A 26,670-nucleotide genomic window follows, 5' to 3' on the forward strand; every position below is an offset into this window, starting at 1 on the left:
ACTCCATGTCTGCATAAAGCAGACCCCAGTGTGCAGCTCAGGGCTGTCGTGAAGAGCAGACGAGATCGTGCAGGGAGAGCACTTTGCTCCCTCTCCTGTTCTCCTTTTCACTGTTGTGACACCATTACTGTTCTCACACCGGGGCTCTTTCTTCCTTCTCAGCAAATGTACCTGCTGTGCCAGGTGCTGCCCTGGGCCCTCGGCGTCCTAGACGAGGGACACAGCCCTGCCTGTCCAGGGCAGCAGGTCTCCACTGGCTCTCAGCACTCCTCCTCTGGCTGCACGCAGGAGTAGCCCCAAGGGCTTTTGGAAAATGCTAATGCCTAGTCGAATGCCCAGAATGCCAGATTTAATTTGCCTGGGGTCAGAGAGCATCAGGGTTTTTGAAAGCTCCCAAGGTGGGTGATTCTAAATGAGCAACTGAATAGCGAGGGTTGTCTGGCGGGAAAGGATGCAACAGGTAACAGTGAGGCGGTACAAGGACGTGGCGTAGTTTTTCACCCACATACCTGGGGACATCTCCCTCCGTGGTCCAGCCAAGGCCCAGAGAGCTGCTTACTAGATCAGCAGTGTCCAATAGTGCTTTGTGTGATGATAAGAATGTTCTAGATCAGCACCATCCAGTACAGTAGCCACCAGCCACATGTGGCTACTGAGCACTGAAAACGTGGCTAGTGTGACTGAGGAAGTAAAGTTTTGGTTCTGTTTAACTTTAATTAATTTAACTAGCCATGTGTGGCTGGTGGCCGCCATAGTGGGGAGTGCGGTCCTAGAGGGGACGGGCCGCCAGGCCTCGGGCTGCGGCTCTAGGCGCTCCACTCATAAACCAAGCGTGAGTCAGTCTGTCTGAACTGGTGGAAAGTGCTACTCTTTTGAGTAGTGTGCCACACGGATGAGAAATGAGAGGGTAAATAACATATCCTAACTGAAAAGAGGGCCCTGTGCTCTGGAAGAGTGAGGTTTGTTATCTGGTTTCTGGCTGAACCTCAGCAGACACACAGGAAATGGGAAAATTAATGGCCATGCTTTTTAAGAGTGGCAGCTCAAAAAAGCATTTCTTAAATATTTATGAACTTTATTTTACAAATTCAGATCATTGAAATGCAACAGAAGAACAAAGTGGCAACTAGCTCTGTTGTTTGCATGACTGAATTAGTTTTTTTGGAATTCAGTGTAAAGTCTGCTTTAAAATAATTAAGCGCACAATAGCAAGAAGGTTCTAGAAACATTAAGACGTGAGCTTTAACTGGGTATCAGCCAACCTTCCAACATCTTTCAATAGCTGCTTTTAAGAACAATCTAAACCCCCTCTCCGCTGAGAGGTGTCCCACCCCTCGCTCTGCTCTTACCTGTGCGGGAGCGTCTGTGTCATGAATGAAAGGCGGTGTGGGTGTGCTCCCTGCTGGGACCTCCTTGCCCTGAGTGCCGTCCTGACATCCGGGTGACGTTGAGCGCCTGTTTGTGCTTTGAAAGCACCCGCTGTGGAGCAACAGCATCCTGGAAGGTTGGACTCGACCCTCAGGGGCTGGTGTGGGGCCGTTCCCAGAGAACACCCTGCAGAGCTCAGTGCCACAAGCCGCTGATGGGGACAGGTGGGGACAGGGCTCCGTGCTCCTGAGTTTGGGCTCTGCTAAGGCCAAGCAGGTTCCAATACTCTAGGACTTTTCAGAACCTTTAATAGACTGTTTGTGAATTTGCAAGAGAGAAACACAGCCCAAATTTAGTGTTTCCCAAATTTATTTCACCTGGAACCAACTTTTCATAGGATTTCTCATGGTGTACACTTTGAAAAACATTAATTAAAGATGAGAAAATTGAAGCCCAGGGAAGTGAGAGGACTGGGCTGAGTCTGACTCCCGGATAGGAGAGGATGGAGCCTGCACACAGGCTGCAGGGGCTTTACCAATCCCCCAGCCGCTGCCTGTCTCTGCCCCCGGGCCAGCTCCTCCCAGAGCTGTGCACGCTCTGCTCACCTGTGGCCGGGTAGGGGGCAAGTGTGTAACCTTTAGGTTTTACACCCAAATGACAGACTGTTTGTTCCAAATAATATTATTTAGGTACTGAACAATGAGGTTTCTTCAAAAGATTATTTATTCCTTTCCTTACCTCTGTCCCCTGAAAAGAGAAAATAGAAAAATAATTTCTCCACAGCACTTAATAGTGCCTCAGGTTATGTAATACATGTATTCATGTGTCACCCGTTCTCCCCTGGAGAGCCAGCTCCCTGAGGGCGGGGCCTTGCCTGCCTGCTCCCAGCCCTGTGAGAGCGCCTGCGTCGTTGCAGGGAGCAGTGGGCAGTCATTGGGTGGATGGACAGAAAGATGGATGGACAGACGGACAGATGAGTTGCAGCAGCTTTCCTGGGCCTGTAGCAGAAAGGGGCATGGGGCAGAGGTAGGTAGGGTGCCCCTGTGGGATTCTGAGTTGGGAGAGGCCTCGCTGCTTCTGGGTCCTGAGGGTGTTTATCCCTTTGAAATAGTCAAGTGGGTGTTTATCCCTTTGAAATAGTCAAGTCCTCAAGTACAGGTCAGAGCCTCATCCTCCTGCCCTGGTTGTGGCCCAACCCAGAGCACGCACCCAGCCTCCCCTTCTGCCTGTGGCCACACTCACTCGCCTTCTCCTTTCTCCGGCTTCCTGCCCTTTGAGGTGGTCTTGTTTAGTATTCAGAATAAATGGTTGTGCTCTCAACCCTGTCTCAGCCCTTAAGAGAGGTGTGTGTGTGTGTGTGTGTGTGTGTGTGTGTATCTTTTAAAATCATGGGCAAGTTATTTCAGCACTGTCTGGCTCAGTTTTCTCATCTGTGAAATGGGGATAATAGCCTCTCATGGGGCTGCTGGGTAAAGGGCTTAAAATAGTGCTTGGCACAAATTAGGCCCAGTCAGTGTTAGCTGTGTGGTGTATAAATACATAGACCTGTTCCTAGGGATCTCACAGAACTTCGTGAGCATCAGTAGATCAACTGAATGTTCAATTCTGGGGCTACACACTATATATTTTGCTTAAATATGCCATATGTAATTTGTAATTTTCACACATTACAATCCACATTCATAAATGCTGTTTCCAAACCACTCCTGCACGGGGCAGTGATTCCAAAATAATGGAGGTGGAAAAGTTGACCCTGAAGTGTCCACCTTGTGGGTAACAAGCTCGAGTTTGCAGTGTTTTCAGCTCCCAGTTAACGACAGAAAAATGGACACCGCACTCTAATTTATCTTTGGGGCTAAAATAGTTAATACTGTTCGTCTTAGTTGCTATGGTTCTCAAAGCACTTTTGCGCATCAGTAGGTCGACTCAGTGCTCAGTTGTGAGGCTCCCCCGACACCCCCAGCGGTAGATCTGCCCTTAGCCAAGCAGTCGCAGCCGTGCGCGTGGCCTGCCTCTGAGCCCTGGTTTGTGTTGCAGGAATGGGCCTTGACGAAGGAGAAGTCGGTGAAGCACATGGACCTGTGCCTGACAGTGGTGGACCGGGCGCCCGGCTCGCGCATAAGGCTGCAGGGCTGCCGGGAGAACGACAGCAGACAGGTATGGTTCCCTTCGCGGCACTGCTCGCCGTGAGCCCTTGCACGTTTGTTTGCAGCACTGTCTGAGTGATGTCCAGCTACCTGGCAGCCTGAGGCTCCTGCTCTCCTCGGTGTCCCCAGTGCATTGTAGTGGGCGCTCAGGGAATTCCCGGTTGGGATGGATGTGAGACCACGGTGTTCGTGAGAGGGGTGGGGCGTGAGTGCTGTGAAGGCGGGTCTGTCCCACCAGTGCCCAGCTCTGGACGGCCTTCTTTCTCTCCCCTATCCCCTGGGGGCTGCTTCTGCCATGGGCTCATCTGTCCTGGGTTACGTCTCTCCATAACCTCTAGATTGATCTGTTCGTATCTGGGCCTCACCCTCGAACTAGAGTGGAAGGGCCATATTTTGTGATTGTATGTTTGGCTCCCGCGAAGGTTCGTGGGGACCTTCTCTGGGCTGGGCAGCATCGGAGGGACTCCCAACACCTACTAGTCATTACCTCCTCACCGCGGCATGCTGGCTGAGCATTGCTGGCGGTCTCTTCTTCAGAAGCCTCTTTGTCGCCGCCGTCACGCCCAGGCACTTGGACAGGGCCCCTGAGAGCGTTTGGTGATGCCAGTGAGCCCCGCAGAGCAGACGGGAGGCTGGAGAGTGCGGGGTTGTGATGGCCAGAACCCAACACCGTCCACCCCTGCAGACCGCCTGCGTGTGGAGGCACGGCCCGCAGGCCCAAGAGCAGGGAGGGACAGCGCCAGGCAGTGTCCTGCGGCCCACGGCGCCACCAAAAGCACAGGGTGGCCAAGCAGGCGGCCGGTCAGTCCACACGGAGAACGTGGCCCAGGCTGACTCCCTCCTCAGGTCCACTCGGAAGGACGCCCGCCTGAAGGAGTGAAAGCTCTGATTTAAAGCTTTGTTTAAAAAAGCAAAAGTGTATGACTTTATTCGTGAGAAGTTAGTGAAACACTGACCTACAAACGAGGACTAGAAAAGAAAGTGAGGTCCCCAGTACCGCCACCCCGCAGGGAGGTGTTCTCGTCACCCATCTGGGCGTGAGGATAGACCCTGCCCCGAGGGGAGGACCTGCAGAGAGGCGTTTTGTTCTCAAGCCAGAGGGCTGATGCTGCTGACTTGTGATTGTATTCTCATTCTCCTCCCCACAGCACTGGATAGTTTAAGAGAAATTACATGTTTTTGTTTATTCACTAAATTTTTTTCCTTTTTAAATTTATAAAAATTCTAAATGATTAAAGTTCAAATGGATGAGACCCTATACACAACACACACTCTCTAGTATATAAATATTACTCTTTCCAAACAGTTCAGAATATGTTTTTACCTTTTAAGCTGGTTTTCTCTGACATATTTCCTGGTGGCAGTTCGGAGGCATACCCTTTCTTGAGCCATGGGCTAACGGTTAGTGTCAGAAATAGAAATGCAACCACAAAAGGATCTTCCCATGTGCCAGCACGTGGAGCACTGGCTCATCTTCTTACAGTCCCTCCTTATGAGATAGATCAGTGTAGGGAAACTGGGGCACAGGGCCCACTGGAGCCAGGAGCCTAGAAGTGGGCTTCTAGTCCAATGCTAATTTCACAAAAGGGGACGCTGAGGCCCAGAGAGTCAGTGCCTCCTCTCCAGCATCACCTGGGAGGACCGAGGCCCAGACCAGGTCTCTTGCTTAGATCCCAGTTGTCAGGGAAATGCTTGTAAAGGGCCATCTTTCATCTGTCCATCCCTGGCCCTGTGCTGGGTGCCCTCGTACCCTCTCTGTGGAACCCCAGCCTGGTTTGGCAGTGGGTGCTTCCTCCACAGGGCCCCCTGCCCACTGCCGGCTGTCCCTAGATGCTCATCTGTGTTGATGGCGCAATTTCATGACTGTAATACCCTAGAGAGAAAGGGTGACTGTTAAATAAGGGAGACCACCATCCCTTGGACCCAGATCACCTGGAATTCTGCACGTCGGGCATCAGTGAGGCTGGTATCTGGCGATCCCTGCTCAGCTCAAGTGGCTTTGCCCCTGGGGTGTAGTGGGGCAGGGACGTCTGGAGATGAAAGGAGTGATAAAGTGATGGCTTTCTCTGGTCTCCTGACCTTTTTAAAACACAAATAGGATTTAATTTTTGGAGGCGTTACCTTTAAGAAGAGCTTGCTTTATTTTGAGAGGTGACAGGTGCCTCTGCTGTGATCCCGGTTCTTGGGAACCACAGCTAACGTCCCTGAAAGGCTCACGTCCTGAGATGGAAAAAGGCCTGCAAACAGTGAGCTCCTCTAGATGCGCGACGTATATACGTGCAGATCTGTTAGACTGTTAACCAGAGACTTAGCCCATAGGAGAGGGGTGTGGGGACTGTTTCAGAAGAGCCTCGAAGTCTCAGAAATCTGTCCACCCCACCACAGTCCTCTCAGACAGATGGGCCGAGCTGCCTTCCAGAGACAGAGCCGGGCTTTGGTTATTTTTTTTAAGGCCCTCCATTTAGCTGATGCTTTGACACGTGATAGGCAGAGCCCCTCCAGAGAACAGAATCAGATTCCGTTCGTTCCACATTCTTTGTCAAGCTGATTCCTGGCCACTCAGTGTGTATGTTGCCAGCGCATACACACTTGACATGACAGTGGAGGAAAACAGCGTGAGGAATGACTGACAGCAAAGAGGGAGCCAGAAACGAAGGAGATGATTGGCAGGTAGCGATAGCCTCCCTAGTGCTCCTCTGATGGCATGGAATTTCACTGTCAGCAAAAACTCCAGGTTAGCAGGCTGGCATGAATAAGTATCAGAGGGTCCTTCCGAGAACATCCTGCAGCCGGCGGTCCTTGTGCAGAAGGTCGGATCCCGAGGCGCTGGGCTCCTCTCTGCCTTGCTCCGCCTCCTTCCCCGCCTCATTCATCTGCCCTTTGAGAAGAGGCTCCTTAGCTAATTTTATCTTGACGCTGCACTGTCTTGCCAGTTGGATTATTTGGTTTCCAGGCACGTCTGTGTGTTCATGTGATGTGTGCATTTGCAGAGTCAGAGGGGAGAGGGAGGCAAGAGTAAGAAAATTTAATTCCACAATATCAGAGCATTTGCAAAAATACTTAGGGAAAGGAGCTTTAGTGCACACAGTATAAACAATTAATTAGAATCTCAGACTACTTGGGCCGGCCCCGTGGCTTAGCGGTTAAGGGCACGCGCTCCGCTACTGGCGGCCCGGGTTCAGATCCCGGGCGCGCACCGACGCACCACTTCCCCGGCCATGCTGAGGCCGCGTCCCACATACAGCAACTAGAAGGATGTCCACCTATGATGTACAACTATCTACTGGGGCTTTGGGGAAAAAAAGGAGGAGGATTGGCAATAGATGTTAGCTCAGAGCTGGTCTTCCTCAGCAAAAAGAGAAGGATTAGCATGGATGTTAGCTCAGGGCTGATCTTCCTCACAAAACAGAACAACAAAAAGGAATCACAGACTACTTTAATGAAGGGAGAGCTTTTGGGAGAAAAAGTGTGTTACCTTAAAAAAACACCCCAGACATCAGAGCTTTTTACACGGGGTGAACAGCAGGGTGAGAGCCCTCAGCTTCCCTGCAGGCTGGGTTGTGGGCTCAGTTTTCTGACTTGGCAGATTGGTGGGTGGGTTGGCGGGTTGAGTCTGGCTGGTTGGTTGGTTTGGTTTTAGGGGATTGTGTGTGCACACACTTTAAAAGGAAGGCATTATACCCTGTACTTTGCAAGTGGCATGTTCAGAACTTAGCAAATACTGCTTGGTCCCTGCCGTGCAGAGCACTGGGAGACTCAAGGGTAGCTGAGACAAGCTTCTCACACCCATCAAGGAGCTCACACACTAGTAGAGAAGACAGACCATATAGAAATAGGTTCCTCAACTTGATGTTCTGTGCACACAGCATCTCTTTCCCTTTCATTTGCCCTGACAGCCCTCCTCTGGTTCAGCTGGGCGTAAGGCCCGAAGTGGGAGTGTGGAGGTGCCCAGACCAAGGCCTCCAGGCAGGGCTGCCTTCCAACAGCCACAGACAGGACTGGGGCCCTCTGAGCTGGCTCAGCCTCCTGTGGCTCCATTCTTGAGGTGAAATATCATCAGATCAGGCCTTTTGAATGAATGCAAATTCCCTACAGGAAATTCCTGCATCAAGTCCTTGTGTGAACGCCTGAGGAGGGCGAGTGCCCAGAGCACTGGGGCTTGGACGAGGGGCACCCCAAGAAGGGAAAGGATGAGGCCGGCGAGGTGGTCTCTAGCAGGGCCCAGAGAGGAGGTTTGGAGTTGCAAACTAAGGCAGAGAACACAGGTTTCTTTCCTGGGCCCTCAGTGGCACCTGATTTGTCTTGGGCTGTTGCTAATTCCCATCCTTTATGATCAGAGACCAAAAAAAAAGAAAAATTAGCTGGTTTCTTTTTAATGCAGCTAGAAGACCCTGAAAATGGATCTGTTCTGTACCTTTTTGTTTGGGCTCCTGTTATAAGGCATTCTCCTGTCTCTTGCAGAAATGGGAACAGATTGAGGGCAATTCCAAACTGCGGCACGTGGGCAGCAATCTGTGCCTGGACAGCCGCTCGGCCAAGAACGGGGGCCTGAGCGTGGAGGTGTGCAGCCCCGCCCTGTCTCAGCAGTGGAAGTTCTCGCTCAACCTGCAGCAGTAGGAGAGCCCGGAGGCCTGGGCCGTCCTGTCTCCTGCGCCCGCGGGCAGAGTTTGATAATCACATTATCAATTATGTTTCTTAAACTTTCCGCGAAACTATATACCTCAGTATTCCATCATGGTCTGAAAGTCGGAGAACTTCTGCGAGGTCTGGGGACTGGGCGGACAGAGGCGGCAAGGAAGACAACTGCCCTCCTCCTCGCACAGGTGCAGCCAGGCTCCTTCCCGAGGCCGCCACCACCCCTCCTCCCTGCCAGCTTCTGCAAGCAGAGTCACCCCCCAGCGACTGCGTGGACGGCAGAGAAGCGCCAACACGTGCAGGTGGGGGAGGGGGAGGGGTGTGGTTGCCACATCACAGCGAGGAGAACTCTTTGGAAATCTCTATTTTTGCTCCCGTCGGAATCCTGTGTGGTGTCCCTGACACCAAGTCATGTCACTTTGCAGGTTTACGTCGTATCCCTGTCCCCGCTCCTCCGTTCCCAACCGTCTTCCTAGCACAGACCCCTCTTCCACATGATGTACTTGCTATATTTGAATATGAACTTTTCTATCGGGGGACACTAAATATAAATATATATATAAAGAAAGAACGTACTGTCAGTTCCCTATGGTTTCTGTAGGTCGTCCTCATCTTGTAAATTCTCCATGAAGCAGGTCGCGGCCGGGAGGCGGCGGCCCCGGAGCCCTCTGGGGTGGGCCCCCCCCCCCGAGGGAGAAAGTGCGGCCTCTGCCCCCTGGAGCCTTGCAGCGAGCAGCTGCTGCCCTGGCCGGCTAGGCTTTCGTGCAGCTGGCCCGGGAGGCGAGGGTGCCCTTGGGCCCCGGGCCCCGGGCCCCAGGCCTCAGGCCCACGCGTCTCTGGCTTCAGCTCTAGAGTCACTGCTGTCTGTTGGAAGCCACCTTTCGTGTCTTTGGTCTCTGTAAACCTGGAGGTTACTTATTTTGACAAATGTTGCGTTGGATTTTTTAAATTAATTTTTTTCTTCTCTAAACTAAATCCCCAATGACATAGGAAGCTGTCACAGGCTAGCATTGGGTAACCCTGAGTATCCTGGTGTGCTGGCGGTACTGTCAGGGTCACTTGGACCCTGTCCCTCCCAGGCCCAGGTGACTGCCCCAGGGGCTTTGGGTCAAGAATTAGGAAGGGTGGAAACCAAACAACGCCTGCTCATCGACATTGAGGATTCGGGGCATGAAACAGGAGCCTGGTGGGTTAAGAGGCAGGTGTCAGGATGCACCACGAGACAGTTACGAGCTGACAGTAGTAACCGGAAGAGATGCCAGGGCATCTGCCTCAACGCCCAGGAATGTCCCTGCAGAGCCCTCCTTGCCTTTGCAGTGTCCCCATATGCAATGACAGACGTTCTCCTGGTCAGCGCCCTCCTTCCTTCTCCACTTGCCCCCTCCCGCACACGTGCCCAGTGTCAGCAAGGCTGCCACGTGCATCATAACTGCACATCTCCAGGCCCCTTTGGGAGGGACTGGGAGGTCACAGAGTGAGAAGTGGCCCCGGAAGATTCTGCGAACTGCCACTCTCTTTCCTGCCTGTTTCTCCTAGGAAAGGGAACATTGTTGGTCTTTCTTCCTGCACTGCAGAAGCCCCACCTGTGTTTGCTTTAGGACAGTGGGGTTGGGCGTGGAGGGGCGGCTGGGGGCCTGTCCTGTGTCTTCTCTCTTTTTGCACCCTGCCGAGCAGCCAGATGTATTTTCAGGGGGCAGGCAGGATTAATCCATGGCTGGATTAACTCAGCGCACTTCATCTTCAGAGGCTGATCCTGACTGCAAGTGGGCTCTTGAGAGAGCCTAAGGTGCCTGTGCCAGGCCGTAGAACACAGGCGGCAGGAGCCAGGGGCCGTGCTGGTGCACTCAGCCCAAGCCCCTGCGTCTGTCATCAGACCTGTCACCTGTGAACTACTACTGCTGTGAGCAAAAAAATCCCATTGATGGAAAACAAATTGGGCTTAGATGGAAAACAAATTTTAATCATGTTCTTGACAAATCCTTTGCCCACACACCTCCACCCCACCCAGAAGTCTTACCAAGCTTTGTACCATCGGGACAGGCCATCCAGTCCCTTGGGGGCAGCTCCCTGTCCCTGAGCTGGTGGGCGGTGGCCTTGGGTGGTGGGCGTCCAGAGCAGAAGTGGGTGGGGAGGGCTCCCTGGAGGTGAGCTATGTTTACATGACACAGTGTGCCAAAGTGACTTATTGTGGCTCCATTATTTTCAGTCATTGTGACTGTCCCACTCTCCCGCTCCCATTTTTACAAGTAAAGATTCTTTCCTACGAGCCCTTTGAGCAGAGTGTGGCCAAGTGAGTTGTCTTCTCTGTGGTGGTCTTTCTTTTGTCTTCATAAAAGCTAAAATGATGGTATCTGTGAGTATGTTCTGCAAATTCAGAATATAATTTGGTAATTTTTTTTTTCCAGTTGATTTTTAAAAAGAACTGCTGTACAGAGCTTGTACTTTGTCCATTTTATAGATGGAAACCATCCTTGAAATTGTTTAACTTAAATAAAGAGAAGATCCTTTATAGATACTGCTCTCTGGTGGTGGCGGCCGTCATTCTGGGTCTTTAGAGGATGGATGTGACTGGTGTGTGAGGCTGTGATTATGGTCTGTCTGCTTCGGGGCCCTGCTTATCACACTTTTAAAATGCATTCACCTTTTACTGCTGTCCCTTTCCGTGTTTATTCTTATTTGTGATAATAACTGTTATCAACTGTGGAGTGTGGATGGTGGCCCAGGCACCGAGCCAAGTCCTTAAATACATTCCCACTGTCTTCTCGCCGTCTCCTGTGAGATGGCCGGATGTGCAGCATTTACAGTGGGCTGGGGAAGCCGGTGCCTGAAGCCCTTAACCTGTTCAAGGTCACGCCACTCCTAAGTACTCACCTGGAGTCTGCCCTGGGCGCTCAGACCCAGAGCCTGCGCTTCAAACCGGGGTGGGGGGCAGGGGACAAATATTTTCACAGTTTTCCAAGTATTTAAAATCAATATACTTGTTTCCCAGTTACCTGGGACTCTCCAGTTCCATCCGAGGCTGACTGAGGTTCTTTCCCGTCATCCTCAGCCTTCGAACAGCCCCACAGGTGTGTCAAGGAGACACAACATTGACCGATCCTTTGTTAAGCAATTTGGATTGAGATGGTGGTGGTGGGGGGTGGTGACTGCAAAGGCTGGCCCAGGTGAGTTTTTTTAACCTTCTGGAGGCCACATTTATGCATCTTATTTCCCCATTATTTGAAACAACCAAAAATTTGGTTTACCTGCAATTTGAGAAACAAAAGAAGCTCTTAGCATAATTCTGCAGTACACATCAGGGCCCTTAGGAATTGTGTGTGGTTCCTGCTTTAGCAACAGGGAAAAGTTGATTCAATAAGAATTTGTTGTGAAACACTGTGTTGCCCTGACTGTCCCGAAGACCTAGGAGAGGAGGAAACACGTCAAATGGCAAGAAAAGAGGACGGGCAAAGTGCTGTGCAGACCGAGCAAGGCTCAGTGAGCCGAGCCCGGGTGGGTCGAGTAAGGTGGCATCCCGCGTGCCCAGGAAGGAGCTTGGGCCGATTCTGGAGGGAGGGGAGCTGTATGAGCTCTGGGCTGGAGCAGAGAGGATCCAATTTGCAAAATTTTTTAGAATAAAATACTTAACCTAACTTAGCTATTTGATTCTGCAGTATTTTTCACATTTTTAAAAATATTCAGCCAGGAAAATAAAATCTCTTCTCATATTCTCTGTCCGTGGACTTACCAAAAAAAAAAAGAAAATTCTCTTTCTAGATGTCCTTACATATTCCTGAGTAAACTTATTTGATTTTATGTACTATGTGTGCCTGCAAATGATCTACATTATGTCTCCAAAAGACTTTGTCTCCATAGGGTCCCAAAGGAGTCATGAGAGATTCACTCAGCAGCTCCTGTCCGGGCACCTGTGGGCCAGGCCCTGGGTGCCGGACGAGGGAGACGGGGGGCTTCAGATAAGAACATCATGGTCCTCACCCCAGGTTCCACCCAAGGGGAAGTCAGACTTTGAACCAGACCTTGGACGCAGTTATGAGAATCAAGACTGAGTCTCAGAAAGGCGCTGACCACCTGAAGGTGACGGAAAGAAGCCTTGGGGGGTCAGTAGCCAAGGGCCAAGATGGAGAACTCAGAGTGGCCCATGCAGGCTCACTGAAGAACCTCCAGAAATTAACTGTCCATGTTTCTCTTCAATTGCAGAGAATTCTCTGCTGGAGCATTGTCAGTTACGAGCATCAGAAATCCCTACTAAATGTAGTTTAAATTAAAAGACCTTTATTGTCTCACGTAACAAGAAATCCACAGGTGACAGGGTTCCAGGTCAATCCTGGGCTTGACGTTGTTGGAAACAAACTGCTTTCTGCCTGACCAAATCCCACCTCCACCCCTCTCTCTCTCTCCCTCCCTCCCTCCGTTCCTTCCTTCCTCTCCCTAGGGAAGACCTGTCTGTCCCAGTGGCCACCTGCCTCGCCCCTGCAGACTTCTCAGACCCCACTGCCAGATGGGGCGCTCAGGTGCTTGGGCCGGCAACAGTCACCTCCCAGTGCTGTCGTCCTCAGTCAGGGAAGTGCGTTCTGACAGGGAGGGGGCAGCTACTTGCTGGGCAACCACAGTGCACACCATGTTGCCATCTCTGAAAGAATTCTGGAAGAGGCTGGATGGGCAGGGGCAGCCACGAGGTCACAGGAGTCCTGCATCCTTCCTGAGAGGTGGCGGCAGGGTCTCCGTGCTACCTCATCCTGCTTATGCTGGGGTCCACTGGTGTCTGCTGGCAACTTGGCGCCTCTTCAGAGAAGGTTTTCAAATGAATAAAACACATCGCATGGGATTACAAAGACGACTGATTATACTGAGAAACAGTTATCAAAATATTTTTATAATATGTGCTTTTTAATGGGTTAAATAACAAGGCCTCATATCTAATAGCTACCGTAATTTCAAAGTAGTGATGAGCATAAACAGCATTTTGAAAAATCTGCAATAATTAATATGATGTGAAAATATCTGTGATTTTTTTTTGTTGTCAGTGACAAAGTTCCCAGTTTATTCACTACATTCAGTTGGAGGTTGGTGAAAATAAAGATGTTGTTTTTTTCCCCCACCTAAGTTTCAGACCCCTTAAATTTGAAGAATCTCAGTGTAGACTACATCCATGGGTCTACAACTGTGATCTGGAACTATCTCTAGCTTCAGTGGGTTTGTCTTCTCCTTGCTGTGGGACAAATGGAAAAGGCAGGATGCAGCAGAGGAGAATCGCAGAGGCAGTCGAGGAGGCTGCCCAGGGCTCCAGCCGACATGGACCCTGGACCTGGGCTCCAACCCTGATTCTGAGGGCAAAGTAGGAAGAGGTTCCCCGTTGAGGATGGACCTGTGTGAGCCAAGCTCCCACAGACTCCCAGAGTCACCGAATTTGCATTTATATTGAGAAATAACAGCTGACAGGTGCCCTGGGCAGGTGGGTGAGGCTGCACCGTGGAGAGGGTGTGGGGAAGCCACCGCTGCCTCTGAACGCCCCCACTGGTTGAATCTATGACACGAGGGCTAAGGGACCTGGGATTTTGCTGACCCACGTCTCCCTATATTGGAGCCGCATAGGAAATAAAGTGGGCAGAGGGTTGCCGGTGAGCAAGGAACCAGAATAAAGAAACGTAAGGACTTGCTAAAAGTGCCTCTTGATGAGCAAGATGGCGGCATGGCCTCGTCCAGGAACCCGTCATCTCCAAGTCCGCTTTGCCTGGACTGCAGCTTGACACACAGGGACACGTGCCACCTGCCTGCTCGGTGGCACTACTCATCATGGACCCGCCCCGGTCCACGAGAAGCCTCGAGACAGGGCTGCAGGAGGGACAAGCAGGATGGAAAGGCACCGGTCTTGAGGGCAGAGTGTGTTTATTTGAACTCCACTGTTAGGTGCCACACAGGACTGAAGTTCAGGGGTAAGGAGTAAGGCTTCGGGGAAAGAGAGGTGGCAAGTGGAAGGAGGTGCTGGGGGTCCCCAATGACACTGGCTGTGACGTGCCAGGCCCTAGAATACCCCACCCTCCAAATCACCTGTACTCTTTACAGCCTACAGAGGTGTTGTTACCCCATTTAATCACTGGGGAAACAGGCTTGGATCAGCTCAGCCATTTGCCCAATTTACTGGCACAGCACTGAGCTAAGCACCCATGCGTGACCGTCCTCTTCCTAGTACAGCAGGCGATCAGGGTGGGGAGGCAGGGTCAGAGAGGTGAATGAGCTCGAAGGCCAGGGGAGCTGCGGTGGGAGAGGAGGCGATGGAAGGAAGGCGGGCCTTTGGGAGCCAGGGGAGGTGCGGTGACGTGCTGTTAACAGGGAAAGCTGGAATGGCAGCTGCCAGGGCTGGTGGACAGAAGTCCAGAGGGCTCAGGGGACTTGGTGTGAGTGCAGAGTGGGGCCTCGGGGGTCGGGGACATGGGGCTTCCACACTGCTTCCTGCCTCTTAACACCTGTCACCTGAGGAAAGTCCTTCAGGCTGGTCTGTGAAATGGGGACAGTTTGCTCGCCTCACAAGATTATTGTCAAGATTAGAGGTAAGACAAAAAAACTCACAGACACAGAGAACAGACTAGTGGTTACCAGAAGCAGGGGTGGGGAGTGGGCAAAATGGGTGAAGGGGGTCAAAAGGTACAAACTTCCAGTTATAAAATAAATAAGTCCTGGGGATGTAATGCGCAGCATGGTGACTAGAGTTAATAACACTGTATTGCACATTTGAAAGTTGCTAAGAGAGTAGATCTCAAAAGTTTTCATCACAAAAAAAATGTTTTTAACTATGTATGGTGATGGATGTCAACAAGACTTACTGTGGTGATCATTTCACAAGATATACAAATATCCAAGCATTATGTTGTACACCTGAAACTAATATAATGTTATATGTCAATCAACATATTGTCAATTAAAAAAATAATAACAAAGATTAGAGGTAAGATGTGAAAAGCACCTCCCCCCAGCCCAGGGCTGCAGCACCAAGAGCCCCTGGTTCTCATTACAGGCTTGTGGGCACGCATGGGCCTACAGAGGGAAGGGGGATGGGGACAGGGGAACCAAGGAGATTTTTGTTAGAGACGCTGAAAGCGTGACTGCGTGGGGAAGGGAAACAAGGACAGGAGTGAGAGGAGTTAGGCCTCCGACCGCTCATCCTGGAGGTGGCGTCAGAAGGAAGAGGGACAGCAGAGAGGGCGTGTGAAGACGCAGATGCAAACACAGACTAATGTCATGGGCAGGGCAGGAGGGAAACCCCGACAGGCAGAGTGAGCCGGCAGAAAGGTGCAGGACAGACCAGGTCGACATGCTGCCCTTTGGCCAGAGCGGGAGTGAGCCCGAAGGAGAAGCTCCTGGATCGGCAACCGGGAAGTGATCCGACAAGAGCAGGGCCGGGGCAAGGAACAGGTAGCCAGAGCAGGTGAGGGGTGGGGGGGAGCCGGAGGCGGGCAGGGGGCTCCTGACCCAGGCAGGAGCTCTGGGAAGAATCTGGGAGTTGGAGCTGATAAGGAAGGGTGAGGGGTCAGAGAATTCACCAGAACTTTCTGAGCCAGCGGTCACAGGTGCCTTGAGGAAGACAGCCACGCTCACCACGCACCTGCCAGGCCCCAGCCCTGCTTATGTGTTCATTGTCAGCGTTTTATCACATAAGGGGCCGAGCAGAGGCTACCTCTCAGAGGTGCATTTTCCCAGGTGTCAAGCTTAAGTCAGCAGGTGAGGCGACCATCCTGCAGGGTTTGCAGGAGAGAAAGGCAAGGAAGGGAGGAGTGGACCCCTGACCCTGAGGGAAGCCAGCTAGATCCCCCAGCCTGCCAGAGTGCCCCACCCCACCACCAGCTCCACTAGCACACTGCTGGGACTCAAGATGGCTACGTGCTTCTCAGTTTTAAGGGTTCCCCTCCCCGTGGCTGCAGGCCACAACACAAGGTGAGAACACGGCCCACGTTGACTCCAATAGGTGAAAACAACAGCTTGAAGGGCTGGTGTGGAGGGGGCAGGACACAACTGCAGACTGATGTCACTAAACCACGTGGTTCACCTCTTCAGAGAAGAAAATAAGTGAGGCTTGTTATGGGCTGAATTGTGTTCCCCCCAAAGTTCAAATGTTGAAGTTAGGACTTCAACATCCTAACCTCACAACCTCAGAATGTGACTGTATTTGGAGACAGGGTTTTTAAAGAGGTGAGTAAATTAAAATGTCATATTGTAACCGCACAAAAAGAGGCTCCTTCTGCTCACCACAATCCAGTGCCAATCAATGCAAACAAGTTGGTGGTTGAGAAAGGAAAGTTTATATGATTAGCAAGCATAATCGGAAGATGGTGGACTAGTGTCCTAAAGAACCATCTTAAAATCATACAGAATCTTGAGGCAGTTATATAGGGGAAATGGGCAGGGAAGGAGGGGGTTTAGGGATGTTGATCACCCTGTGTGACAAACTTCAAGGAGCCACATTCTCTCTTTCTTCTGTCATTTGTGATAGGTACCAATGCAGAGTTTTTCTTTCTGGAGGTCATCGTGTTCCTGGGGGACTCAGAGAACAAAGTTATCCTTATCACAGCTGGGAGATATATGTAAGCAAGAGTCATAGAACTAGCAGATCATGTATTCTGCAAAAGTGAGAGGTGCTTAATTATCTAGGCTACGTGCAGGCTAGGATGTATTCACAGAGACTAGTGAGTCAGGGTCATAGTTACAGTATTGCTTCCTTTCCCTAAGATGGCTTCCCTCATGCCAACTTAAGATCTAGCTGTTACAGGGTATGGGTGGGTCCTAATCCAAAGGACTGGGGTCCTTATAAGAAGAGGGGATGAGGACACAAACGCTCATAGAGTGAAGACGATGGGAGGACACAGGGAGAAGAGCCATCTACACACCAAGGAGAGAAGCCTCAGGAGAAACCAACACCTTGATCTTGGACTTTTAGCCTCCAGAACTTTAAGGAAATAAATTTCTGTTGATTAAGCCACCAGTCTGTGGTACTTTGATTTCGCAGTGCTAAAAAAATAATGCAGATTTTGGAACCAGGAGTGGAGTGCTGCTGTAAAAATACCTAGAAAGTATGGAAGTAGCTTTGGAACTAGTAATGGGTAGAAGCTGGAAGAGGTTTGAGGAGCACGTTAGAAAAAGCCTTGATTGCCTTGAAGAAACTGTTGGTAGAAATATGGACAATTTTTTTGAAGGTTCAGAGAGAAAAGAGCCGAGCTATAGAGAGAGTTCCTGTTGTCTGAGATTTACATATATCGTCATGAACAGAATGTTGGTAGAAATATGAACGTTAAAGGTGCCTCTGGTGAGGTCTCAGATGGAAGTGAGGAAGAAGTGATTGGAAATTGGAGGAAGGCAATCCCTGTTATAAAGTGGCCATGGACTTGGCTGCATCATGTTCTAGCATTTTGTGGAAAGTAGAACTTGTAAGTGATCAGCTTGGATATGTAGCTGAGGCGATTTCTGAGCAGTGTTCAAGGCGCAGCCTGGTTTCTCTTTGTCACTTGTAGTAAAACGTGAGAAGAAAGAGACAAATTGAAGAAGGAACCAGAACTTGAAGATTTGGAAAATTCTCAATCCATCCACATTGCAAAAAATGAGAAAGTATGCTCTGGAGAGGACACTAAGACTGAGGCTGGACAATGTTTGCTAAAGAGATTGTGGGCTTGAGACTTAGGGATCCGATCAGCCATCTCAGCAGAAGCCAGGAATAGAAATGGGCTTATCCAGGGAAGATCTGTGAAGGACCCTCTTGTCTGATGGCTTGGATCCACCAGACCCATCTCAAGGTTTTTGAGAATTTTATACCAGCAGAAATGCTCCCAGCTTGTACTGAAAGGAACCAGAGATAGGATGAAATGAAGGCAGGCTGTTGGACTTCTGGGATTCTACAGGACAGGACAATAGAGCTATCTGGCTGCAAATGTGCCTGATCCTTCAGGAGAAGGAAAGAATGACTCTGAAGGCTGTCACTGCCACACTGGCCCAAGGGCACAGGCCTGGGGGGCAGCACTGTCTCCTCCTCTCAGACCTCCTTTCAGTGGAGTCAGGGCCACTACCTTCTGGGTGGGCCCAGAAGGCAGAGCATGGAGCCAAAGAGGATTATTCTTGAGCTTGAATATCCAATAGAATTTGCCCTGGTGGGTTTCAGACTTGCTTGGGACTGTCACCTCTTTCTTCTTTCCAATGTCCCCCTTTTGGAATGAGAATTTCTATCCTATGCCTGTCCCACCACTGTATTTTGGAAGCAGTTAACTAACTTATCTGGTTTCATAGGTTCACAGCTTGAGAAGAATTTTCTCTCAAGATGAATCATACCTCAAGTCTCACCCGTACGTGATTGAGATGAGATTTAGATGAGATTTTGGACATATAGTTAACGCTGGAATGAGTTCAGATCTTTGGGGCTGTTAGGATGGGGTGAACGTATTTCACATGTGAGGAGGTGAATTTGGAGGCCAGAAAGCGGAGTGTTATGGGCTGAATTGTGTCCCATGAAATTCGTATGTTGAAGTCCTAACCCCCAGGATCTCAGAATGTGACTATATTTGGAGACAGGGCCTTTAGAGAGGTAATTAAGGTTAACTGAAGTCCTTAGGGTGGGCCCTAATCCAATATGACTTGTGTCCTTATAAGAAGAGGAGATTAGGACAGAGACTCACACCGAGGGAAGACCATGTGAAGACTCGTGGAGAAGATGGCCATCCACAAGCTAAGCAGAGAGGCCTCATAAGGAACCACCCCTTGATCCTGCTGACATCTTGACCTCAGACTTCCAGCCTCCACAATTGTGAGAAAATAAATTTCTGTTGTTTAAGCCGCTCGGTTTGTGGTACTTGATTACAGCAGCTTAGCAAACTAATACAAAGCTGACGCCCTCACGAATCCCAATAGCCACGTGCACAGCTCAGCTCGGCCTCCCGCTAGCTCCACGCCCAGTCTCCATGGAGAGTGCGCACGTGTGACCACATCCGCGGGGCGGCCTCCAGCACTGGACGGGGCCTCGAAGGTCACATCCCACGACGCGCTCCCCAGCATCCTGTCCTCCTCCCGACACTCCTAACACGTGCTCAGGCATCAGGTGGTGAGCACGGGGAGGCTTGCGATTGCTCACGTTCACTGAGTGCCTGCAGTTGGGCAGAAACTGTGCTAAAGTTTAGCTGCTTTATGAGTGATCTCGTTCAACCCCCACTTCCACCTTGTCCACAGGTGAGCAAAGTGGGGCTTACAAAGGTGGAGTAATAGGTGAGTCGGACAGTACAGTCAGCAGAGCAGGCATTTGAACCCAGTTCTCTGACTTCAAGATCCTGCTTTTGTATGACACTCGGTAATTCTCAAACCTTGCTGTATGTTACAGTTCCTTTGGGAGTTGAAAAACAAAAAAACAGAAAACGGCTGCCCACACCAACCCAGGTCCAGTGGGGCTGAGCACTGCTGTGTCTGCAGAGCTCCCCGCGGAATGCCAAGTGCAGCCAGGTTACCGACGACACCTGTGCCTCTCCAACTTCAGCGCATCAGAGTCACCCCGAGGGCTTGTGAGAACAGAGTCCTGGGCCCCACCCCCAGAGCTGCTGATTCAGTCGGTCTGGGTGGGGCCGGAGGATTTATATTTCTAACAAGCTCCCAAGTGATGCTGATGCGGCTGGTCCAGGGACCACACTCTGAGGAGCAAGGCACTTTGTCCAGGCCGTGAGCAGCTTCACAGCCCTTGTTAGACAACCGAAGTCCCCTCTCTTCTTAATTTAAAAAGGCTGCTGCTGAGTCACATGGTGGCCTTGAAGAAGCAGTAGAGGGTGGTGTTCAGACTGGATTCTGGAGCCAGACTGCTGCCTGGCCAGCTGCCATGGGCGGGAATTTGGGCTCTGAGTCTGTGACCTTGGGTCAGTGTTTTAACCCCTCTGTGCTGTCTTCTCATCGGTAAAATTGGGGATGTGCTATTAGCAAAGCAGGAGAAGCAGGGAGTGTGATTCTGCTTTTCCTCCACTTTCATCTGCTTCACCAGAAAACCATTTCCCCATCTGCTGCTTGAAGGGATTTAATATCACGGATCTGCACTTCATGATTTCAATTTGGCATCCTTGGGTTCAGAAGCCTTTGAGTGACAGAACTTATCTTAAAAATCAAGAAGGTGATAAAATGAATAAGGGCTGCACAAAGCATTCAAATGTGGACAGGGAGAGCTTCATAGGGCCGAAAAATCAGGCCTTGATCTGAGCAGCTACCCAGAAAATCGAGTCCTGAGTGGCCGCCGAGCTCAGGGCTGAGGCCAGCCGGCCCCTTTCTGAACTTTGGGGCAAGGTCTGTATGTAACACACTGAACACACACCTCTAGCCAGCTCTTCTTTTTCTCCTGGATCAGGGATTTGGGTGATAAGTAAAATGATATAGACTCACCCAACTTCCACCACCTCCCTGAAAGGGGAAGGAAATAGAGCTGAAAAATGTGTTTAAGAAAGCATTTTAGTACCAATTCTTCCTTTTGACCTTGCGTTTAATGGGTTTGTTCATATCAGCTCCTTAAGGAAGCGCATGGCTTCGGCCGGTTCTCTGGGAGAAGCAGTGAGCACCTGATTCAGACACCAGGCCTCTTTCTGGGTGGCTGCTCTCTGCTCCTCCCCTGGGAACAGATCTGCACCCAGGACTCCCCACACCGTCCCTTCATTATTGTAACAAAGGCCTATCCTTTATTCCTGCTCTCAGATGCAAGGTGCATGTGAGGAAGGGGAGGAAATGGGCTCCTGAGGCCCTAGCCATGTTCTGCAGCCCCCTCCCTCCAGGAAACAGCCACTGTGTCCCCGCCTTGCTGGGGACAGCAGGGCTCCTGGGAGGGCCCATGGCTCCCGCCGAGGGCAGGGTTGGGGCAAAGTTGCCAGAGTGATAAATGCTCTTCTTGTCTGTCACAAGTCTCTCTTCATAATGATAGTTTTGGGGAAAGAGCTGCTCAGGCCGCCAGCTTGAGTCACACACCTGACCTGAATTTCATTAGCTGCATCTCTCGCTCTATGAAAACTCAGACTTTTCCCTCCCAAACACAGTTCTTTAATTGCTGCATCCTTTTATTTTACCCAAGTTAGCCCAAGCAGAAAATCCAAATCCTGAGGGACCTCTCCACATTTGGAGAATTATGGCATTCCCATTACGGCAGGAAAGGTCTCTGACATGTCTGTGGGTCATACCACTGAAGCAAGGACCAGGTGGACACAGCCTGCATTTCAATGGCCAGGGTCCAAAGCCAGCTCTTACACACACAGGTTGCCTGGGTGACGGAATTGAGAGATTTCAAAAGGCTCCCCTCTCCAAACTATCGCCATCTGTCAGTCTGTCACTTCACCTGCAGTATTATCATTAAAATCAGCTGTCCCTTGATGGACTAAGTGTCTTCCAGAAGGGAGAACGACAGTGCTTCCTAATGTGACTCATCCACTACTGACTAACCCCGAGCTGCCCTGATAAGCAGATGATGGCCTCACAGCCAGCCAGAGTGGGCAGAGACCTGCAAGAAAGCCAGACCCACCCTTCGACCTAAAGATGCGGCAGTGGGGTCCCGAGAGATGATGCCTGTGCTCCTGACGCCTGGCCCGGGGCTCTTTCTGTTGTGTCACGCTGTCGTTGTGGAAACGAAGAGCCTCTACTTTGAGTAAGCCCTTACATGCTTTTGCCTAAGACATTTTGTATGAAGGCATTTTCCTTTAGGAGAACATGGACTCCCACCACACACAAGGTTAAGCCAAAAGCCACACTGGCACCCAGACTAGTGGGCTCCAAGCCCTGGCGGGCTCTGAGGACACAGATCAGTCTTGAGGAGGATGGGTTGGTAAATAGCGGGCACCCAGAAGAGGCTGGGGGGCACAAGCAGCGCAAAGGCACCGTGAGAGAAATCTAGAGAGAAGCAAAATGCTATGCAGGGGTACTGGGAAAACTGCCCTCCTCCTCACACCCTGGACTCTAGTCCATTAGCCTCCTCAACCTGAGGACATCCGGGTAGGAAGAGAGATCTGTGATTCCAGGGAGATCCTGTTACTCCCAGGACCTTTCCCACCACGAGGCCACTTCCCAACCTGCCTCCTTCTTCCTTGTGAGGACTTGGCTGGCTTCTTAAAGCACATACATGTCTGAGTCTTCCCAAAGCACCATTTGTGGGAAGACATTACTCAAAGGGCCAAGCAAGAAGCTGTGGGCAGGGACTTCTTCATGTAGGAAGCTGTGGGGTCTCCTCACGGGAAAGTCCACTCTTTTGAGGGGGCAGAGAGACGGAAGAGCTCAGATTTGGTGGCCTGACAGGGCTGGGAGCCCATCAGCTGTCACTTCCCTGTGTGAAGTGATTTGCCTCACATGGTGCTGTGAGCAAACAGGTAAACTGCTTCAGGCCCTCGCAAGGGACAGAATGAAACACTGTGGAGAGCTGCCCGTGGACTGCGAGTCCCGTGCCAAATCAGCTCCACCTGTCTTCATCATAGTCCCACTCAAGACAGCCATCAGCCAGAGCTGACCTACAGGCCTGAAGGAAAGAAGAGGCTGGAAAGTTTAGTTCAATAAGGGCCAGGTGGCCTGAGCGATGATCATCAGTCAGCCTTGTCTTGGCACTAAGACACAGTTATGCTAAAAAGTATTATAATATACTGTTAATAAAAAATGCACTTTGATACAATAATATCGACTGACACTTGCATAGCACTTGTAGACTCAATAATGGCCACCCAAAGATAGCAGGTCCCAACCCCCAGATCTGAGCCACAGGCCCAGAGGGTGCAGCCCAAGCCACAGGGGATTATCCCCAGACCATGAACCTAAAGGAATCTGCCCTGCGGGGCTTCCAAATTGCTTGGGCCTGGTGACTCCTTTTTCCCTTTCATTTTCCCTCTTTTGGAATGAGAATGTCTATAACTGTTATTCTATGCCTGTCCCACCATTCATATATTGGGAATAAATAACTTATTTTCTAGCTTCACAGGTCCAGAGATGGAGGGAGTTTTCCTCCAGGATGGATCATACCCAGAGTCTTACCCATAATACCCAGTTTAGATGATGTGATTTGGGACTTCTGAGCTGATGAGATTTTTCAACTTGAATTGAAGCTGTAATGGGTTTAGACTTTCGGGGATGTTGGGATGAGGTGAATATATTTTGCATGTGGGCTGGACATGAATCTTTGGGAGCCAGAGGATGGACTGTGGTAGGCTGAATAATGGCCACCCAAAGATATTAAATCCTAATTCCTGGACCCTGTGAATGTTACTTGATAAGGAAAAAAGGTCTTTGCAGTTGTGATTAATTTAAGGATCTTGATATGGAGAGATGATCCCAGATTGTTCAAGTGGGCCGTAAATCCAGTCACAAGTGTCCCTATAAAAGAGAGGCAGAGGGAGATTTGACACACAAGAGCAGGCAATGTGAAGACGGAGGCAGAAATTTGAGTGACGTGGCCACAAGCCAAGGAACAGCAAGGAATGCCAGTAGCCCCCTGAAGTCAGAAGAGGCAAGGAACTGACTCTCTCCAGAGCCCCTGGGGGGAGTGTGGCCCTGCCAACACCTTGACTTCAGACTTCTGGCCTCCAGAGTGAATACACTGCTGTTTTAAGCACCAAGGTTTTGCTAATTCGCTACAGCAGCCCCAGGAGATGAACGCAGTACTTCACAAAGCATTTTCACAGACTTCATCCCATGTGATGATGAGAGAAAGTGCTCGGCACAGCCTGACACCTGGAAAGAGCTCGGCTGTTGGTTGTTATGACTAGACCCTTAAGGCCACATGTGAAGTAGGTCATCTTTCTATAAAAAATGAAGAACCCAAGGCTCAAGGGGGATCCATGATTTGCTCGAGATCATAGCAATTAACAGAGCTTGGATTGGAAGTCAGAAGTCCTGGCTCTGTGGCCAAGTTCCTCTTACTGCACGAGAGCAACTTCCTCTTGCAGATTTGTGGCCTGTCACTGTGATGCCCAGGTCCTGCCCCACCTCCTTTACCTACAGGGTCAGCCTGAGAGAGCAGGGTGTGGGAGGCAGGAGAAGGGGTGGAGGGCGCCCTTCCCACTGTGGCCCTGCGCAGGTGGTTCACCTGGAGGCAAGTCTGCCTTCCACATCTCTCCCATCTACCCTCCGTGTCTCCACAGCAGGCATGAGACTGTTTCAGCAGACAGCACTTCAGGGTCAGGGCTCTTCCTGACCTGATCACAGCTTACCTATCCTATGTCACGATCCTTCCTTATTTAGGTGACAGATAAACTCAGACGGGCTACGTCCAAGGGCTTCTGAGACAATATCCACGATCACAGAGGTTTACCATTCGCACAGTTCTTGTTGAATTTCGTTTTGCTTTCTGTTCCTCATAACCACAGGGAGAAACTAGAACTTATTTCCTTGAATTGGAAGCAAAGAAGGGGTTGGTTCTCCAAGCTGATCTCGCCCGTGCATTTGGAAAGGACAAAACCAGATGCTCTCGTGTGGCCTGCCCCGGGTTCTCCCTCTTTCCGTCAAAACCTGCTCACTCCGCTCCTCCACAGGGCCAACCCCACAGGACACTGTGCTGGGTACCTGTCAACACTATATATGGAGAAACTCCTAAATGTCCCAACTGCCCTCAAAATCTCTCTGAGGCCTAAAATCCCCTCTGTAGTAGTTTCCTGTTGCTGCTGTAACAAATCACCTCAAAGCTGGTGGCTTTGTAGCATCTTTTAGCCCTGGAGGTCAGGAGTCTGACTTGGGTCTCATGGGGCTAAAATCGGGGTCTCTGCAGGACCACATTCCCTTCTGGGGAGGATTCCATGGCTGTGCCTTTCCCAGCCTCACAGCTTGTCCGTATTCCTTGGCTTATGGCCCCATCCATCTTCAAAGCCAGCGACACTGGACCTCTTACCCTTCTTCCATAGTCGCAAACTTCTCTGTGAATATCCTTGGGACATGTTCTCACTTATGAAGACCCTTGTGATTACACTGCCCACCTACATAATCCCGAACAATCTGTCCATCTCAAAGTCAGCTGACTAGCAACCTTAACACCATCTGCTCCTTTAATTCCTATTTGCCACGTAAGGCGACATATTCACAGGTTCTAGGGATTAGGAGGCAGACATCTTTGGGGGTCATTTTTCTCCATCACCCCTTTCATTAAGGTGCCGTGTCTTAAAAGGCCATTACTAAACAGAGGGTGTTCCCTGGGAGGGGTGACACCTTAACTGCCGACACCCACTAGCCCATTGATCACAAGAGGGCTGCTGGTGATAGTTTGATGAGAGACTGCGATCCTAGAAGGGTCCACAGGAGGCCAGCAATGGGGGCGGGGGGTGTGCTTCTGTGTGCTCACAGGTGGACGCAGCTTTAGGAAAGGAAGGGAAACGCACAGCCTCTGGGCTTGGAGAGGTGTGGATGTCCTGTGTGAGGGGAAGCTGAAAGTGCAGGGGAGGACCTGGGAGACACCTGTTCAGGAAAAGCCCCAGAGAAGGAGCAGGTGAAGGTGTGCGACGGTGAGCTGTTCTCAGAGAAAAAGCCATCAGCTCCAGCTGCGCAGGGCTGCATGAACAGACTCCGCTGGCTCCAGAGTCGGGACGCCCCGGGCCTTCTCACCCTCTGGCTGGAAGACGCCAGCTTTCCCACGGTGACACCCCGGACTCGGGCTCTGGAAATACAGACCCTCCCAACCTAATGAGCAGGGGCCCCTGACAGGGTGAGAGAGGCAGAGCGGGTGCACTAAAGGAAGCGCACCCGGAGGCCAGAGGGACGAGCTGGGGAATCCGCACATCCCAGGGGGCTGAACCCCAGAGTCAGGGCCCGCCTCTCTTCTCTGTCTTCTGGAGTCTAAGGCCCTCCCTCGAACTCTGAACGTCCACCAGAAAAAAAAAAAAAAATTGAATAATGGCTTTATTTTCCCAATTTGAAAAAAAATAACAGCGAGGGTTTTTCCCAGCATGAAGCGTCTCTCCCACGACTGTGTCCATGTTTAGCATCCAGAGTCACCTGCCGGTGACGGAATCCGTGTCTGCAGTGGCGGTGTTCTCAGTAACTGCAGTGTGTTCTCCAGCCTGTGCCGCGCCCTCCAGGCCTGACCGCCGGAGCACGGGAGAACCGCTCTTCCGAGGCCAGAAAGGGCTCCGCGAGGCTGTCCCAGCGTCTCTGAGGTTCCTCACATCCTCAGCCAGGGGGCCCGGCGGGCTGCGGGGGCTGCTTTAAATGTTGAGTCAAATGGCCCACCCAGCCCCACCGCGGCTGGAGATGGGGACTGAGCCGCTCCCCGGCCTCTGAGAGCAGCGAGCACAGGTCCTGGCAAGCGGGACAGCCAGCCTCAGTGTCGCCCCGGATCGGGGCTCCTCAGGGGAGGGCTCTGCATGGGGGGCGGGAAGGCATGGAGCCCCCTCTATACCCCAAGGTCTCTAAAACTGGGGTGTGCCCGGGGCGCCCACCTCTAGGACCTGAGTTGTCAGCAGTCTGGTGGCTTCCTTCTAGACCCTTCCCTGGAGCTCTGGTGAGCTCACTGAAGGCCTCAGGAGGCTCTCCCAGCTTTCCCCTTCTTGGAAGCTGCTTCCCAGGTGGGAAGGCA

At 51.1% G+C, this 26,670-nt stretch overlaps 1 protein-coding gene across 1 annotated transcript in view; it reads left to right on the forward strand.

Annotated features, from left to right (window-relative positions):
• Nucleotides 1–8,833, forward strand: part of GALNT2 (polypeptide N-acetylgalactosaminyltransferase 2) — a 198,314-nt gene extending 189,481 nt beyond the window's left edge. Inside the window, exons 15-16 of the mRNA XM_058543079.1 lie at nucleotides 3,406–3,525; nucleotides 7,977–8,833. Of these exons, the coding sequence (XP_058399062.1) occupies nucleotides 3,406–3,525; nucleotides 7,977–8,132 (276 nt within the window). The 3' untranslated portion in view covers nucleotides 8,133–8,833. The remainder of the gene's footprint in view (nucleotides 1–3,405; nucleotides 3,526–7,976) is intronic.
• The last annotated feature ends 17,837 nt before the right edge of the window (nucleotides 8,834–26,670 follow it).

Source organism: Diceros bicornis, chromosome 6 (assembly GCF_020826845.1).
Source record: "Diceros bicornis minor isolate mBicDic1 chromosome 6, mDicBic1.mat.cur, whole genome shotgun sequence".
NCBI lineage: Eukaryota > Metazoa > Chordata > Mammalia > Perissodactyla > Rhinocerotidae > Diceros > Diceros bicornis.